Source organism: Vanellus vanellus (genome assembly GCF_965231255.1).
Source record: "Vanellus vanellus genome assembly, chromosome: 1".
In the NCBI taxonomy this organism is placed as follows: domain Eukaryota; kingdom Metazoa; phylum Chordata; class Aves; order Charadriiformes; family Charadriidae; genus Vanellus; species Vanellus vanellus.
Window position 1 is genome coordinate 121,357,814 of NC_138905.1, and position 19,176 is coordinate 121,376,989.

The window sequence follows — 19,176 nt, forward strand, 5'->3', positions numbered from 1 at the left end:
GTTCTTTAGACTTTATCCCTTTTCTTTCCTTTTCGCTTTCCAGCCACTTTACAACTTGTTCTCCCTCACTCCTGAAAAAAAAAAAAAAAAAGCACCAGTAGCTCTGCAACAACAACAAGAATAAAAAATAAAAAAATTTGCAACATGGTGCTGATACCATGATTATTCTTAAGTTTATACAGAACTCCCCTTTCTGCCTCAATGGCTGACAGTATGCCAACACAGACAAGCATAAAAGCACAGGTAAGAGCTAAAAAAATTGTGAGGAGGATGGACAATTCCCAAAACTGAACAAAACATGCAGGTACACTAGAGAAGCAAAACAAAACAAAAAACCTGTTTTTTCTTTGACTCTAGCTTAAAGATGCTATGTTTTGAAAATGAGCAGTGCAGAGGGATCACAGAAATACAGAGTCAGTCGGGCTGGAGAGGAGCGCTGCAGGTCCCTATTCCAACCTTCTGCTGGGGTCGCTAAGGGCTTTGGCCAGCCAAGATCAGAGACCCTCCATGGATGGAGCTTTCACTAGCACTGGGAACATTTGTTTCCAAATCATAGAATCATAGAATCATAAAACCATAGAATCATAGAATCATAGAATGGTTTAGGTTGGAAAGGACCTTGAAGATCATAGGCAGGGACACCTCCCACTAGACCAGGTTGCCCAAGACCACGTCCAGCCTGGCCTTGAACACCTCCAGGGATGGGGCCTCAACAACCTCTCTGGGCAACCTGTTCCAGTGCCTTACCACCCTCAAAGTGAAAAACTTCTTCCTAATGTTTACTTTAAACCTGCCCTCTTCCAGTTTAAAGCCATTCCCCCTCGTGCTATCGCTACATGCCCTAGTAAAACGTCCTTCCCCAGCTCTCCTGTAGGCCCCCTTTAGGTACTGGAAGGCCGCAGTAAGATCTCCCCGGAGCCTTCTCTTCTCCAGGCTGAACAGCCCCAACTCTTTCAGCCTCTCCTCATAGGAGAGGTGATCCAGCCCTTGGATCATCCTCGTGGCTCTCCTCTGGACACACTCCAGCAGGTCCATGTCCTTCTTATGCTGGGGATTCCAGAACTGGATGCAGTACTCCAGGTGGGGTCTCACGATAGTGGAGTAGAGGGGCAGAATCACCTCCTTTGACCTGCTGGCCACACTTCTGATGCAGCCCAGGATACAGTTGGCCTTCTGGGCTGCGATCGCACATTGCTGGCTCATGTTGAGCTTCTCATCAATCAGCACCCCCAGGTCCTTCTCCTCAGGGCTGCTCTCCAGCCATTCCCTGCCGAGCCTGTATTTGTGCTTGGGATTGCCCTGACCCAGATGTAGGACCTTGCACTTGGCCTTGTTGAACTGCATGAGGTTGGTTTGGGCCCACCTCTCCAGCCTGTCCAGGTCCCTCTGGATGGCATCCCTCCCCTCTACCGTGTCTACCTCGCCAAACAGCTTGGTATCATCGGCAAACTTGCTGAGGGTGCACTCAACCCCACTGTCCATGTCACTGACAAAGATGTTGAACAGTACAGGCCCCAGTACCAACCCCTGAGGAATGCCACTCATCCCTTCATAGAAGGCCACCAAATTTGTCAGGCATGACTTGCCCTTGGTGAAGCCATGCTGGCTGTCACCAATTACCTCCTTGTTTTCTGTGTGCCTCAGCAGAGTTTCCAGGAGGATCTGCTCCATGATCTTGCCAGGCACAGAGGCAAATATCCAATTGGCATGCCCCCTGCTGCAACTGTTCACCTCTGGAAGAGTCTGGCCCTTTCTTTGCTATAACGTCCCATTAAGCAGTTGGAAATAGCAACGAGATTCCCCATTAGACTGCTCTTTTCCAAAGTAATGCAAGCCAGCTCCCTCAGCCCCTCCTCAGACATCATGTGCTCCAGCCCACTCAGCATGTACCACTTCTAATGGAGCAATAGTGTTTTCGTATACTAACGATAAGTATTATTTAATGAAACTAAATAGTCTTGTGTAAGAAGAATTGCTTTAAAAATAAGAAATTTTAATAGAGCAAAATATGGCCAGGTTAATAATTTTGCTCTGCATCCCAGAACATTAATTGAGCAAGAAATAAATAACTCCCAGCCTTTCATCTTATCTTTCTGACAGATGTTTCCCCCATATAAAGGGTGGCATAATTGTTTTTGTCAGTGTTATAATTAAAATTGCTATGCAGCTGACATACAGTTTTTAATGGTTTCCCTTAGGATTATAACAGATGTTGCCTTATTAGATCAGGACTCTCCTGAAGTATGAAATGTGATTGGCATAATCAAGATGCTTCTTTCAGTCTCTCAAAGTAGACTGACACAATTTGCCTGGTAACATTTGACCCTAAGGATGAAATATATCCCACTTTTCTAAGGGGAATGTTTTTTGAAGAGTTTGAAAGGAATACTTGAGAACCTTACTCGGGGGCAACAAGTTGTATGGTCCAGCTTTTGCTGCCGCCAGAAATAGCTGGAAAATATAGAAGGAGCAAGCCCTGACAACTGCACTATGATTTTTTAATGGCAAAAATAATCACAGCTTAGGCACATGGTAAAGAGTCGGTTGAAATCTGGTGAGGAACTGAGAAGTAGCAGTTATTGGGTTCCTATTACAAGAAAAGTTACAACCATATGACACAAGTGTTAATTTGAAATGGGAGTTAGTTTAAATAAAGCAAGGTGTAATAGCAAGCTTAAAGAACAGCTTTTTAAGTGCAGTTTAGGTCCCTGGTGTTCACTGAAAATCTAGGGAATTTGAGGGTGGAAGCAACAAGAAACAGTGGCTCCAGCTTGTTTTCTCCTTACAGCTCAATGACTTACTGCTGCCAAGGACCACATCTGGAACCTGTGAGGTGGGTGCTGCGGGACACGGGCTGCCGTGCAGGTCCCCTGGGCATCCGCAGCAGGATGGCTGCCGGACAGACACACCGCAGCTTCTTCCTGACCGGAGCGTGCAGCATGATAGCCGGCACACAGCCAGGTCTCACACCAAGATGCCGTCAGGACATGGCTCCAACACATGGCCAGGCCGGGGAGCTGGGAAATAACGCTCGGATCCCCGCAGCTGAGCACACCCAAAGTGTTTAACACCGCATAAAGGAAGTCAGGGGTGGGTTATGTGGCAAGAGAGTCAGGAAAATTTGGTGGCTCCAACAAGAGCGGAGTAGAGTAAGAAAAACAACCCATGCCTCCTCTCTGCCTGCCCACCGAGTCTCTCCAGCCCCTCAGGGACAACTCACTTTGACAAAAGTTTAACAGAGAGTTAATTTATATTTTGGTGGCGTAGAGCTCTTTGCACCTTTCCAAGGGCTACCAAATTTTTTCAAGGTGTGAGGAACACCAGCTCTGTTTTCCTGATCGTGGCGCTTGGATCTGCAATTCACAAGATGAAACTGTGGACGCAGCTTCCACATTGCATCTAGTTTATATTAAGAATTCCCCTCCCTCCCCCCAAATTGTAGAAGATCACATAATTGCTGAATTTCCACAGCAGCAAGTGTCATAGTTTACTTATAAAAATAGATTATTTACACAGATGCTTGGATTTTAGGGGTTAATTCTCCTATTCTTATCTATCTGGAAGGGAGGTATTAATTAAAAATAAGCATGGAAAACGTCCAGCATGAATTATCTCCTATATAGCCAGGAAAAAAAAAAAAAATCTGTTTCCCTGAGTGAGCTAAAACTGTCTTTTCCACCCCCAATGTCCAGCAGCACCAGGCAAAAGGCGAAGGTGTCGGGGTCGCGGGACCGGGTCTGGCCGTGGGGCAGCCCCGATGTTGCCGACAGATGCACCGGGCCGGTACCGGGGGCAGCCAGCAGCGCCGCCGCCGTAGCGACGGGGGCGACGACAACGACGATAACAACAACAACCGGGTCCGCGGCGGCGAAAGGGGCCGGGCTTGCCGGGGAGGCGGGCTCCGCCGCCGCCGCCTCCCCCCGCCGGCTGAAGAGCGCCTGCGAGGGCGGGCGGCGCGGCACAGCACGGCACGGAGCGGCCCGGTACAGTACGGCACGGAGCGGCCGGCAGCGCCCACGCACCCGCCGCCAGGCACCCGCCTTTTCTCCCGCCCCCCTTCTTCCTCATCATCATCCTCATCATCATCATCATCATCATCATCCTCCTCCGGGACTCTCCACAGGGATCAGCCCTCCGCCGCCGCTGTTGTTGTTGGCCGGCTCCGCCACATCGAGGATATTTTGGCTCCCGGAGAGGCGGCAGCGGCGCCTTTTTTGTTGGACTCTGCACCGCGGTGCCGGTGCCGCCACCGCCGCCGCCGCCGGGGAGGGACGCGGAGGAGCGGGCGAGCGCCGGGCTCCGGGGCCAGGTGAGGCGGGGGCGGCCGCGGGAGGGGACGGGGAAGGGGGGGGGAGAGCTCGCCGATACGCACCGACCCGCTCCGCCGCCGGGGGAAGGGGGGGTCTCCGCGGCCGCCCCCGGGAGGCAACCGGGCATCGGCCCCAGCCCGCCCCCTCCCCCGCCGGCGGAGGCGCGGGCGGGTCCCCTGAGCGACCGCCCCCGGTGGCGATGGCGGGAGTCGGGGCCGGGCAGCGGGCAGACCCCACGGGGAAAGGGGGGCGGCGGTGCCCGGCCAGGTGGCGGGGGGCGACCCCGCGGGGCTGAGACCCCGGGAGGGGGGCGGGCGGGAGGCGTTTAAAGCGGCGGTGGAGGGGGAGTGAAAGGGTTAATGGGCAGCGCGCACGCTGGGCTCGGTTAGCGCTTTAAAGGGACTTAAAAAATTGCTGGGCTGTGTGATCTCCCCGTCTAACTTTCATGTGGGCGAGTGTGTCGGGTGTGTGAGTAGCCATACCCGCTCCCGGCTGCCGCTGCTCGTCGGTACGTGGGGAGCCCGAGAGTTGCGCGGGGGATCGGCGCTCCGGGGGCGGGCGTTTGTCGCTTAAGCTATCGGAACGACGTTTTTATTTTTTTATTTTTTTTGTCTGAAAAATTTGCCACCTTAAAAGCAAAACAACAACCGAACGCCCCCTCTACATCCAAAGCCAGCAAAAAAAAAAAAAAAAAAAAAAATTAAAAAAAAAAAAAATCCCGGCGGAGCTGCGTTGCGTGGTTTCGTTCTCCATGTGGATGGTTCCCCGCTGAATCCAGCTGTGCGCACGCACCTGGCTGTTGCTGAAAAGAAGTCGATCAGAATTCAGGAGTGTTAGTTAATAAGTGCCTGATCCTGTTGACCCTGTTCTGGTTCACCCACTCAGCTATGCGGGGGCGTTGAAGAAGGTGTCCTGCCAGTTAAACCAATTATAGCTGGCAAGTAGCAGTCATCAGCATTAGTGGAGGAGTTGGAAGGGACCAGGCCCAGTCACACCGGGCTCTAGTGGCTTTTCTGAACTTAAACAGCAGCTTTCCAAGTCGGGCAGAAAGCCAGCTTTAACCCTTTGTGTCATGGAAAGCCGTATTGCCCGCTCAGTTCCGCTCAATTTGCCGTACCGCTGTAAGGTGTTCGGATCTCGGGGCCGGAAACTCATTACTGCTGATGGGAAGAAAGCTGATGTATGATGAGCAAAGCTATAGAAATTCATAATGATGTGAGAGATTTGGTTGGAAGAAGAAAACTGGAGTGTTACAAAGCATGTTAAAGATTTTCCTGTCTTACTAGACCGGAGCTGTGATGGGTAGTTTTTCCTAAGCTGTGTAGAGCACAGGCAAGGCCACAGAACAGCCGAGCACAGAGACACGGTGACTTGGGTTAATGAGCAACGCCATGTAACGAAGACTTCATATAAACCTTTTGTCTTAGGACCCTAAACGTTTCTAAAGAAACAACCCCACCAGGAAGGAGAGAATCCCGGCCCTTTTAGTCAATGGGGAGGTTCCCAACAGGATTTGTGTAGAGGCCAGGATCGCACCTTAAAGCATCAGAAATCTTATTTGTGGTCCTAACTGGGGATCGCATCTAAGCGTACTGCAGATATGTATAATGTTTTCACAAATACTTCAAGACTGATAAGGCTTACAGCTAACCCTAGAGAGCAGAGCAGGTTTCAAAGGCAAAACAAAAGGGTGTGAGAAATTGCCGTGTACTTTTTTCAAAGCCCGGCCGAATCCAAGGATAAACAGTTGTTTAAACTGTGGCAAATTTCATTAAAAGATTAGAATGCTTGCTGAGTGAGACTCACGCTGTGTAAAATTCTTTGCTGCTCAATGAGATGTGTAATTGAGATCAAATATTTGTACATGCTGTTTGAGGTAAAAACCATCATTTAGTAGATTGCACTTCTGGGTAACATTAATGAAGTGTAAGTTGGCTATTCTTTTCATATTCAGTTGATTTATTTATTTATTTTAATTTCAATGATGAACCCCATACTTCCAATAACAATGAAGTTGAAATGGGCCTTTCCGGTTAAAGACTCTTATTATTTATTTTATTTTTTTTTAAGTGATTGACTATACAAGAGGATGAAAAGGTTCCTTGTCTTTGGCTCTTGGACGTTTTTATTTTCCTCTTTGCTTATAGGGATGGCTTTTGAATGTGTTGTCGTGTTAACACGCTGGGCTTATTTTGTGATAAGCTCCTAATTCGACATCTCTTTCTGAGTTTAAGATTGTATTTTGATTTCTCCTGGTGTTAACGTGGCTAACTTACTTGTAATAAGTGATCACAGTTTTGTGGAAATATTAATAGTGTCGTATGTGACTATTTAAATAAAAATGCACGTTTTCAGACAGTTTCTGTGCAGCAAGAGTTTAGCCAAATGCTGTGAAAAGGGAGAAGGAGAACTGTTGAGGGACAACTTGCTGCAGGGTAGTCTGATAAGGTTTTGTTCACCAACGCCTGAATTACAGCGTCATGATAAACCTGAACAATGGCCATAAAACTGGCTTTATTCCTCATGTTTGATCTCTCCTGTAGGTCAGTAAAATGATACGAATCTTATCACTCTTTTCGTTAAGTGATACACAGGAGAACAAGTTGCACAGGCCTCAAACCCCTGTTCCTGGTAATACAGGCAATGTAATATATCTTTGACTTCAGTAGCACGAAGGTATTGATGGTGGTCCCATTATCGACCCTTTAAAAAGGGTATTTTACTGCCTAAACCCTTTTCGATTAAAACTTAGACCCTCTAAAGCTTTATAAATATGCTAATCCCACGTATGCAAAATATGCAAGATAACGTGCTTTGCCGAGTAAAGGAAGCGGGTTGGTAATACTGGGTATTGGCTTCAACGATTATTCATAAAAGGGTGAAAGGGGTGAATGTTACTACCTGAAGGTGTATTACGGTCAGCACTCTGTCCCTTTGCTTCCTTCCTCTGAAAGCCAAAATCCAAAGTGAATCATGCCATATGAGCAGGAAGTAGCAAGCAAAAATAACACCAAATCGAATGTTTAAGATAATGGGTGAAAGTTGGAAAATATCTCAAAGCGAGAGATAATTGGTGGACAAAGGACTTCTGTAGGCTCTTCATGAGGTACTAAAAGCCCTCACGTTGTTTATCAGAAGCTAATCATCCTTGTTTGCTCATATCGTAAGACTTTAACTCCAGTGATGCCTGTGAAAAGTCTTCCAGTTAAAAAGCTGCTTAAGCAAGATGGGAATTGTGCCCTGTGTGTTCAGGATGTGAGCTTACCGGAAAGCTTTCCCTGGATCTCGTTGGGAGAGCTGTCCTGTAGCCTGTACTGAAGCAGCGAGATACATCTGTTGACGTGCATGCTTCCTCGGTAGCAACGTTTTTCATGTGATCCCTCTCATTTTTCAGATGAGTGATTTTGGGATCAGGAACATGGATCAAGTAGCTCCTGTGTCTAACATGTACAGAGGAATGCTCAAGGTGAGTACTCTTGAGCTGTCACCTTCTAAACCCAACTGGGGCATCTCCCAGCTAATGCATTTATTCTGCTCTTGTTAATGCGAGCACAGGGATTGTATAACCACGCCAAGGTGAACACAGATATTCAGGTTTTAATTGCTTGCTTGTAACCTCTAATCTTCTAGAGTATTCCCACTGAGTTCAGTAGGGATGTGAAAAGCAGAACTGAAATAGGAAGATGTAAATCTTGCACCCCCAACCCTCTCCCCCAAGGAGGCTCCCTCCCTCCATCCCCCAAATCCTAAGAATTTGAAAATAAGAGGTAGATGAGAATTGAGCTCAAATTTGTTGGAGTTGGTGGAGCTTCTGCTAAATAAAGGTTACAGGATAGGCAGTAGGCATGGTCTTTATATCTTTAACTTGATGAGACGGGCAGAGGGCTGTTCTCGTACTACTGGTTGGGTCTGATTTCATTCAAGAACATCGTATAAAAAAAATTAGTTATTCACTTACTACATGCAACTATGTGAAACAGAGGCCCAATACATTGTAAGAAACCAAAAGTAGTTATTAAATATATTTTATCTTTATCTAAACTGTGTCTGTTACCTTGTTTTGAAAGGAACTTAACGAACCGAGGACAAATGAGAAGCAGACCATAAAGACTCAGTCTTTAAGGGCTTCCCTCCTCCCCATTCATGCAAGTTGCTTTTTAATCCCAGTATCAGTTTTTCACACAGCATTGATTAATGTAAACCAAATAAAGGTTAGGAAGACACTTTCTGCTCTCATTAACTTTGAGAAATGTCCATGTTTTGAAGAATCAGTTAGTGAGACAGTGGTATGCTAACTTCTCTGATATTTTGTGTCCCCTCTTAGCTTTTGCTCCTGCCCACAACAACAAAATCCACAAGAGATCCCCCAACTTAATAGCTGTGTGCTGTTTAACTCAGTGGTTGTTTGAGGCAGTTATTCAGTGTTCAGTTGTCATATAATTAAGTCGAAATCAAGACCTGTAATCTATTATTTTGTAGCTGTTCACGCTGCTTCTTATTTTGTTCTGTAATAATTACTCTTACGTATGTTAAAAAGCCAAATGAAATGTTGCAAAACCGATAGGGAAAGCAGAATTTATTCTATATTGTTTTTTTCCCCTTTTACGACTCCTAAATGAAGAACCTGCTTAAACATTAATTTTCTCCTTTTTGAAATATGAAACTAGCACAGTATGGATTTTACTCACTCGCATGCCACAGCATTTTTTCCAGTGACTCAGGATAAGGGTCAGCTATTTACACAAAACGCAGGAGTTTCCAGATTGTGTTGAAAGAACTTGCCCTTTCTTTTAGGTAGTAGCGATGAGTCAGTGCTTTTATCTAGTAATGTATAAAGAATCTTTTACTAGCAGATTTGGCAATTGTTATTAACTTGTTTCACTTGGATGGGAAGCTTTCCGTGGGTTCGCTTTAACTCTTTCCTCTGGTTGTGGTGGGTACCTGAACCAACCGTACGCAATCTGTCTCCGCTGGCCAGTGCTCAGTGGCGATTTCTGAAACCAGTTAACCCCTACATGCCTGATAGCGTTTATTTTAACAGCTTTTTCTTCTGTGGAATGTATTGCAGTTTCTTACAAAATACAACTGAAAAATTATTTTTCCCTAGATTTTTACTAGGGTTAATGTAAAAATTGGGGAGGGGGGGGTGACACACAGCACATAAAAGCACAAGGTGCAAAGAGAATCCAAGCCACTTGCAACTTTGTGGTGACATAAAAAGGAAGGTTAGGGAATATGAGGCAACATCTGTGCTCTAGGCAATCTGGCTTTAGCAGAGGAGTTGGAGTAGATGATCTCGAGGTCCCTTCCAACTCTGAAGATTCCGTGATCAGTGCTTATTTGCTATTTGAGGAACACAGTTCAGGTTGCTTTTGCACCATACATGAAAATTGCCCTGAAAAATCTTTGCCTTGTCCTCAGCTAAATCCTTTACCTTGGCATAAGCTGGCAGCCCAATGGATGCCTAAAACAGATAAGCGCTTGCAAGTTGTCTTTGTCTCCAGCTCCCCGAGCTGCAGTAGCTGCCGTGAACATGCTGCAGCTCTCCAGAACCATGTCCTAGCCTCACGTGCTTTCAAAAATCTCGGTGGCAACTTTTATTCGTCCTTGCCTCTAGATGTTACAGATACTGGTTCCTTGTGACTAACAGACTAGTTGCATAAATTGTTTTTAAAGTTATTTCCTCCTCTGTTGACATTCCCTCTGCCCCCGAAGACCAACGTGGCTAGGGGATCTAGGAATAGCACTAGTACTGCTAGCACACGCGATTGACACAGGTCAACTTTGAAAGAAGTTAGGTTTTCCAAATATAACTATTTATTGAATGTTGCCAATGTATCAGTAGAATCCACTTTTATCAGGAACGTTTTTTATCGGTCCTGTTTACCCCTTTCTGTATCATGAAACTAGCAGCGTTTCACTGAGCATCTGGGTACTTGAAAGACTGCAAAATGCAGTAGCTGGCAAATCCAGTAACTCAGAAGCATGACAGTCAGCAAAGGAGTAACATCTTTCATCGAGTCCTGTAAAGATGGCTGTATAGCTTCAAGTGATGTGGTTCAGATTAAATTTTTTACTTTTTTTTTTTTTTTTTTTAAAAAAAGCTGCAGAAGTCTACTGTAGGTCTTGCACTGGCAGTTGTTTTTGCATAGTTTACTGATCCTGCCTCTGCCCTTGAGTGCTTACCAAGTGGATAATCAATTTAAAGGGTTAAGGAAATAAGGAAAATTAAAATACACCTGGAAATAAATATACATATGTACCACAAACACACACACACATGCATTCTCTATTGTTAAAAGCCTCAATCACAGGGAAACAAAGAATATCCTTACTTGGCTTTACTGTAACATGCAGAACATGCCACCCACCTAGCACTGTGGTCTGAATGTTAGTTGTTTTGTATTCCTTGTACAAGAAGCTATGCTATCATTGTGTTTATATTTCCAAGGCACAAGTTAGCCGATTCAAGATAGCGGTTGTGCATAACCTCTAAATCTAGGAAACCTAACCCAGCCGCTTCCTAGCAATGAAGTTGACAGTGCCCTAGCAAAATGCTCACGTTGTTTTTTTTTTTTATTTATTCTGTTGCTTTGCAGCGTCAACCAGCATTTGACACCTTTGATAGCTCAAACTCTCTCTTTGCTGGATATTTTTTCTCACTAAATGAAGATCAAACGCTTCAGGAGGTGCCAACAGGATTTGATTCTACTTCTTATGGTAATTCTTTGCTTTGTTCCTTAGTCCAGTCAGAAAGAAATATACTCTTGTAAGTGCAACATGGATTTCCCTAAAAAGAAGTGTTTTAGTACACAGACTGTTAGTCCGTACTTGGATTTTATCCGTGTGAGTTGCTCTGCTGATAGTTGCTGTTCTCTGTACTGAAAAGGAATGGGAACTGGGATTCCGTAGCCTAATAAACTGACAGTCCATGGAAGAAGACTTAGTAGATATTAAAGCAGGGCTAAGAGAGTTTAATTTGTTTTTAAATAAAAAACATTATTACGTGTATTTAAAATTACATTTTAATTATGTTTGAGATGCTGCAGGTATTCTGAAAGCTGTGTTAAACCCTAGAACACAAAATCATTGTTCCCTTTCACACCCTGTCTTCGCCCCTGCCCCCCAGTTTGTTTTACTTCTTACCTTAAATAAAACAGGGTTGGGGATGTTTTCAGATTCCTTCTTTTTTGTGAGTATAGGACAGTAGCTACTAAAAGTTCTCTACAAATCCTTGCCTAAAATCCCAGGCAAAACAGTTCAAAATGTAGATATTTTACCTGCCTTTATCTCCCCTTAGGGAAGGGGGGGGGGAATAATCCTCAAACCTCTGAAAACCACCAGTCCTTTGTTCTAATGTGATTCTAATCATTCACTGATCTGGTCAGCAAAGCAAGTCCCAGCAGATCTTGAGGATGGGTGCGGTAAAAGCAGAAGTGAAGCACGGGTTGGTAATGAGCTCCACTAGCTGGGTCAAATGGAGCCTGCAGGTAGTCTGGGGAAACACGAAGAGCCGCGCAACTTCATGAGCTGTCTTGAAGTCTGCCAAGTTCATCACCTTTATGTACCCTGCCACCGTTATATGCCTCGAATATAGCAGAGCTCCTTTAAATGCAACCTGTGCGAGAGTTCTCAGAGGCTCTCAAATGTTCAGGGATGCAGTAGGGAGTTGGTTGTGTTGTCCTCAAATTACCCCAAGTTTAATGACGCTAATCACAAAAAAAAAAAAAAAAAATCAGTAAAAGGTTTCCTAAGTTGAAACATCTAAGCAGTGTGTTTGGTTTTCTTCAGCTTAGAAGTTCTTCTTTCAGACTAAAATGAGGCATTTTCTAGTGAAAATTGCTCAATGAGAGAGGCTGAGTGGCAGCTGAATTTGTCCTTAAAATAGAATCTACTTGCAAATTTAAAAATCAGTTAAGCAGATTAGTAATTTGTACTGACATAGGATGATGCTGACTTTAACTTTTGTTGCATTATTTAGGCATTGGGTACTAGCTTGTTCCCAGTCACACCTGTTTGGTTCAGAGGACAGAATAATCCATCGCACTGTGTGCTTGGGTGATTGAGAGATGCACGGGAAGGTGTGAAATACAACCCATTGGAAACCAGTGTTAAAGAGTGCAAGCTGGTTCTTCACAAACCTGCCATTGGTTACCTAGCTCTCAAACTAAGTGGAGTTATAAGGAAGTCTGAGGTGAAACTATAGGTGACAAAATAAGAATAAGCAGTCACATATTTCCTTTAAAAAAAAAAAAAAAAAAAGAGTAATACTAAAATTTCCCTGCAAAAAGGGCACTTTATGTAACTATGAAGAGTAAATAACGATCCGTATCATGGAAAGCTGCAAAGCTTTAACTTAGCTGGATGCAATTTTATCAGACTGGTAGCACAGAGATTGTCAGTGTTGATATACTAAGTCAAAGACTTAATAAATCAGAAAATGGATCTACGCTGTTTGTTTCTGTATTTAAAATACTTAGTTTCTAGCATCCCTTTCTTATTTTTCAAACGGCGCAGCAAAAACCTGTCACTCCTTTCACTGGCCTAAAAGTTAATGTATCTTCTTTTTCCCCTCCACCCCTCTTCTTTCTTGTAGAGTCGAACAACTGTGAATTGCCTCTGTTAACCCCGTGCAGTAAGGCTGTGATGAGTCAGGCCTTGAAAGATACTTTCAGTGGTTTCACAAAGGAACAGTGTCGGCTGGGTATCCCAAATAGTAAGTGTTTTCTATTTATAAGCTCTTTTTTTTAATGCTAAGGAGGATGCTGAATAGCGGCTCTTTCAAAAGAGAAAGAATGATGTCAGTAGGAAATACAAGAACGGATCCTATGTGAATCTGGCACAGCTTGACTTGGAAAGACCGGACTTGCTGGTATTAAAAATGGGGGCATGGAGAGCTCATGCTTTGGCAGCATAAGAGAGATTCAAGTAAGCGGAGGACATCTCTGATTACAAGTGAATGCAGAAGGAAAATAGAGGACTGTTTTGTGGGGTTTTTTCTGTCTTTAAATTCAAGAATAAATTCATTCTGAATTCATTCGGAACTAAGTGACCTGGGCTAACGCGTTTTTTTTTCATTCACTGCCTTCTAATGAGGATTATTTGACAAAGGCCAGGAGTTACCTCTAAATACTGGATACTTTCTGTCTTGCAGATCCCTGGCTGTGGACCGAACAGCAAGTTTGCCAGTGGCTTTCATGGGCTACCAATGAGTTTAGCTTGGCAAATGTGAACTTCCATCAGTTCCTTATGAGTGGCCAAGACTTGTGCAACCTGGGCAAGGAGCGTTTCCTGGAATTGGCACCTGACTATGTGGGTGATATTCTGTGGGAACACCTGGAACAGATGATAAAAGGTAGTCACAGAGCCAGAAAGAGCTTTTGTTTTAAAAGGTTCTTCTAACAGAAACAGAAAGGGGACTCTTTCAACACTTGCTTCACTATGAAGGGCTTTTATTACATATGAAAACTAAAAATGAACTTTAGAACTTGGTTAATAAAAGCATTATCAGAACTATCAATATATCCTTTGTATGCAAAGCACAGATGCAGATATCTGCAGAAATCGTTCTGTGTTCAGTCTGAATACCTATTGCAGTTAGGTTTTATTTCGTAAAATCATTGAAATAAGTGAGGTTAGGATAAGGCTACTGTAATACCCCATTTAAAAAAACAACAAACCAAAAAAAAAAACCCACCACCCAAAACCAAGAGTTGGACAAAATTTATTCACTTCATATTACAGGGTTTTGGTTTTATTCATTTAATGTAATGTTTTGAGATAATTCAGTGAATGAATGTAAAGAAGTCAAAAGACACCTAGAGATGTCTTAGGTGAACACTAATGGTATTGCTAAAACCCTGCATGGAGTGCCCTGTGAGTTCCATTGGTTTCGGAGTATAACATTCGGTAGCTGCATACATTAAGGGTTTGGACCTTAAAACACATTGCAATTATTGTTGTTTCTAAGTTTTGTATTAAAATTAAAATTTCTAGCCTATGGGAAGTTGGTTGGGTTTCCTGGTGTGTTTTTTTTCGACAGAGTGCAATGCAGTGCGTTAGTAAAAATTATGTGAATGATGACCCCCAAAATACTCAAAGTCAGAAGCTTTTTGTGGCATACAGATCAGATCTTTAAAGCCAAATTTTCTTCCTTTTTTCTTCCTTTCTCCAGACAGCCAAGAGAAAACACAGGATCAATATGTGGAGAACTCTCATCTCACCTCAGTTCCTCACTGGGTCAATAATAATTCCTTAAGTAAGTATTTTGAGAAATTTGGCATTTTACGTCTCTTACGTTTATTCTAAGCGTGTCACCGACCCAATTTAAAAATGAAAAAAAAAAAAAAAATAAAAGCACCAGAATAGTTACTGTGTTTGAGGAGAACACTTGACTTCAATTGCTACAGTATTCTTTCCTCATATTGTTTAATTGTCATCTAATTCATACCGGAAATCTTTTGAAGAGCAAAGGCTTTGAGAAAATCAAATTTCCTCTTGGTATGCCAAAGCCCACATCTGGGGAGCAGAATGGCCACTCCCACCTCTAGCAAACCGAGTCAAAAACTAGCATCGCTGGGGAGCAACGGGAGTTATGTTTAGGCCTTTTTGAAGACTGTGGAAGCATAATAGAGCTTTTGAAAATGTGTGGGATGCAGTGCTAACACCCTCAGACTGTTTGATTGGTGTTGTATTTCATTCTACCACAGTCAATCTCCAGCTCAACCTTATTACACCACTTAACGATGAGGGCCTTACTCAAAACCACTTAAGCTTCTCCAGCTTTTTCTGTAGCCCTGTAGTTTCCTTGAAGAACAAACAATAGACATATTTGTGGTCGGCAAGTTACAGAGGGAGATTTACAGCATCTCATTTGAGCCCATTAGATGGGGATCTTCTCACTGACTTCAGTAGCCTTTCCAGTAGGTCTGTAGCATCTGTCATTCTTTCTTGGTCAGATTTTCATGGGACAATTACTTCTTCGTGGCACAACTGTAGCGGGGTGCTGGAGGTGTATTAGTCTAAGAGACTGCAGAGAAAAACATCTAATTCATTCTTTTATTTCTTTCTTCAGCTGTTAATGTAGATCAGAACTCCTATGGTATGCAAATGCCCGGATACCCTAAAGCCCTCAGCTATCCCAAACCCAACCTCCTGACTGATGTCTGTCAGACTTCCACAGGACCGAATCTCCTTAATCCAGAGCAAGAGTTTTCATTGTTCCCTAAAACCCAAGCAGATGCTGTTGGGGTGAACTACTGTGCAGTAAATCAAGATTTCCCAAGAAGCAATCTGAACTTGCTGATAGATAATTCTGGTGAGTCATTGTCTGTGTGATAACCGTGGGTTCAAGGTCGTATTCTGTATGTCTTTTCCTCCTTTGCGTAATTTATATATACAAGATAGATTAAGGAGGAGAAGAAAAACCCCAGCAATTTTCTCTTATTTTTTTCTTTTATAAAGGTAAGCTTAGAGAACACGAATCTAGCGACAGTGGTGCAGAAAGTTACGAAAGCTCAGATTCGATGCTACAGTCCTGGAACAGCCAGTCGTCGTTAGTGGATTTACAGCGTGTGCCATCCTATGAGAGTTTTGAAGATGACTGTAGCCAGTCCTTGTGTCTGAGCAAACCTACAATGTCTTTCAAAGACTACATTCAAGAACGAAGTGATCCTGTAGAGCAAGGGAAACCAGTTATACCAGCAGCCATTCTAGCTGGCTTTACTGGTAAGTAGTGAAGCAAAATGGTCACTCCTCTTCTTGTGTAACATCAATATTCTCTATAAATATGTACCATGGTGATAAAGTTGTATAGTTGTAAAGTGTGCCTTACAACTTAGAGACCACTACTCAGGAAGAATTTCAATTTTAAACGTTATTAAAGAAAGTCTCGTAGGACTATCCATCTAAAGCAAGAATGGGCAGGTACATCAGAACATGTGAAAATCAAATGTCCTTTTTGAAAAAGAGGGAAACCTGGACAAAATCTCCCACGCTTGGGAGTTTCCGCAGGTGTTGGCTCGCCTTTTAAGACCTTCTTGCTGTAGTCCTTGCTGAAGTCATTTTTTCTTCTAGAACGTTTGCCAAGACAGGGACTGCAGGACAGGTTCAAGAGCTTGAAATGCAGCTGATGGGAGGTGGGAGTGAGGGGTAAGGGGTGCATGTGAAAGGGAATGACATAGCTTGTGTCCTGTGTTTCCATGAAAAAGCTGACTTGTTTAAATTTAAACACGTTCATGAGTTCATTTGTATTATAGAGAAAAACCCTATAGGTTTCTTTCTGATATAAAAAACAAAGCAGAGGTAAATCAGAGTAATTACAAGATCTATCCTGTGATATGAGTGTGATCACATACGTTGGTTGTGGTAAGAGCTTGCAGAAGTATTAATTGTGGTTTCTCCCCGCCCCCTCTCCCTCAACAGGCAGTGGACCTATACAGCTATGGCAATTCCTTCTGGAGTTACTGACTGACAAGTCCTGTCAGTCATTCATTAGTTGGACTGGAGATGGATGGGAGTTTAAACTTGCTGACCCAGATGAGGTATGTGGCTAATTGTGACAAACAAAAAGATGTAGGGTCTGCTCTGCCATCTGTGGGCCCGGTCTAGAATATAAAGCATTTACACGATCAGACACGTACTGAAATCTCTTCATCTGCAAATGCTTTACTGTACAGTCAGGATTGCTGTGGGGTGTTTGCCCCCTCTCTTCCCACCCAGGATATCAGCATTTGCTTGTAGTTCGGAGAACACATTGCGTAGCTTGAAATTTAAAGGTAGCATACAAAGTTAGTTCTCTTGACAATGTAATACTGTAGATTAGCTTACTCAATATAGTTGAATCGACAATGCCTGGGATTGCACAACGGCATGGGGAAAATGCACTCCACGTATTGCCGTTCTTTTAGATACATAGTAAATATGGTTGTGCTGCTTTTAAAACACTTTGGGAACTTGCAGCTTTAGTCACTGATAATAAATAGAATGCGTTTTCTCTCACTTTCTGATACTCTTATCAGTAGGAAAGCTATTGTATTGAGAGACGTGATATCAAGTCCACTGAAGACTTTATTTTTAAAAAAATCAAAACAAATAAAAAATCAACAAAAAGTGTGTGGCGGGGAGGGAACGTTAACTCAAGGAACTTTGTATAATTCAATTTCCATTGAAAGAGCTGTTCCATACTGCTCAGTAGCAAATTAATGCTTAAATGGTGTCGTCTTGAGAGAGGAGACTATATTTTCCGTAAACTCGATCTCCTTAAACACATTTTGGCCCATACACTACAAATAGGTATCCTTTTCACTGATATTTGCTATCAGCAGCCTTGTCCTGAAGCTGCTGCCGATAATTGTTTTGGAGCGTGTTCAGCTGAGGGGTCAATCGCCAACTCTTCCCTTACCTGAGTTTGGGACATTCAAAGCAAATAAAATGCTCTGAGAAAGGGTTTTAATAACTGTTTATCAGCCACCGACTAGAAGAACGTGACTTGAGTAAACCCTTTGCATTTTGCTTTCTTTTTGGACCGACAGGTGGCACGGAGGTGGGGAAGGAGGAAAAACAAGCCAAAAATGAACTATGAAAAGCTCAGCCGAGGCCTACGCTACTACTACGACAAGAACATCATCCACAAGACTTCGGGGAAGCGCTACGTGTATCGCTTCGTGTGCGACCTGCAGAACCTGCTGGGGTACACGGCGGAGGAGCTGCACGCCATGCTGGGGGTGCAGCCCGACACGGAGGACTGAGCCCGGCGACGTGATGCTGCAGGGGCGAAGATTCACGCGCTGGGACTCTGCCTGGGAACCGTCTGCAGTCAGTTCTTCTGGCTGTTCAGATGGGTGCAACTGTTGGGAAATAAGGACCTTAACCGATTTTGTAAGCAGGGAGAGTTGGAAGGAAGTGGCCTTATTTCATCAGTGGCTTCGGGTGTTGCCGTGTCAGGCACTTGAGCAGCATGGAAGTCGGCACAGACCCTAGCTCTGTCATGAAGACGTGGAAATGCTCTCGGGTTAAGCATTTCGACTACCTGTACTGCAGTATAAAGCGTTTTGGCTACTTACACTGCCATATAATAACGGGAGTTGGCTTTAAAACCAAAGGTCGGATGAGAAACCAGTGATGCAGCAGAACTATTGCTCAGATATTTTAAAATACCATCGTCCTTGCTTACATCTTATATCATGCAGTTTATTTAAAAAATAAAAAAAACCTAATTTATTTGAAATGAGCAGTAAGGAGAATTGATAATAGCTTTGTTCGAAAGCACGTTTTATTATTATTATTACTACTCCAGAAATGTGCTGCATAGGTACATAAACACTCTGTGTCCAAAACCAGATGTAGCAACCGTTAACAAAAAAAAAAAAAAGACCCTTTAAAGAAGGGGAGGAAAATCATACCATTTCAATATTCAGTTTGTATATATTCTGTGATTCTTTTTGAAACTCTGTAATGTTCCTATTTAACAGATGCTGTATAGTGTAAATTAAACTAATTGTATGTGTGTTTTGAAATAGGACGAATGTAAACTTATCAAATGGGGTTTTTTCATGTTTGTCTAGGATATACAACCTTCTGCAAATATTTAATTGGCCTGAGAGACGACATAAGTGCTCAGTATGCATGCATATGGTATGCCTATGATATGAAATGGGGGGGTGGGGAGGGAGGGCTGGCTCAGTATTTTGCCAAGATTGAAGCTGGCAATTCTTTGTGCATTTTGGCATTTTTACAAGAAACTAATGTTATATTCTGGGACATAAAGGGCCTGTTTGTGGTTTCTTCTGTAACTGAAAATGAAAATATTAATATGGATAAAATTACCTTTTTTTCCTTTATAAATGGCATATGTTTTTCAACCTCT

The 19,176-nt window shown here is 43.4% G+C and overlaps 1 protein-coding gene across 1 annotated transcript; it reads left to right on the forward strand.

Moving 5' to 3' along the window:
* Positions 1–4,213: 4,213 nt before the first annotated feature.
* On the forward strand, positions 4,214–18,961 carry ETS2 (ETS proto-oncogene 2, transcription factor). The gene is made up of 10 exons (XM_082495927.1): positions 4,214–4,309; positions 7,705–7,776; positions 10,910–11,030; positions 12,907–13,026; positions 13,465–13,665; positions 14,485–14,568; positions 15,385–15,627; positions 15,774–16,037; positions 16,734–16,852; positions 17,843–18,961. The coding sequence occupies exons 2-10, from the start codon at positions 7,705–7,707 to the stop codon at positions 18,056–18,058; spliced, it is 1,440 nt and encodes a 479-aa protein (XP_082352053.1). The 5' UTR covers positions 4,214–4,309; the 3' UTR covers positions 18,059–18,961.
* The last annotated feature ends 215 nt before the right edge of the window (positions 18,962–19,176 follow it).

Excerpts from the sequence above, each read along its gene's own strand:
- ETS2 (XM_082495927.1), top strand. The coding sequence starts at position 7,705 with ATGAGTGATTTTGGGATCAGGAACATGGATCAAGTAGCTCCTGTGTCT. Across the intron at positions 11,031-12,906 it reads ATTTGATTCTACTTCTTATG|AGTCGAACAACTGTGAATTG; the intron begins GTAATTCTTTGC and ends TCTTTCTTGTAG. Across the intron at positions 14,569-15,384 it reads GGTCAATAATAATTCCTTAA|CTGTTAATGTAGATCAGAAC; the intron begins GTAAGTATTTTG and ends TTCTTTCTTCAG.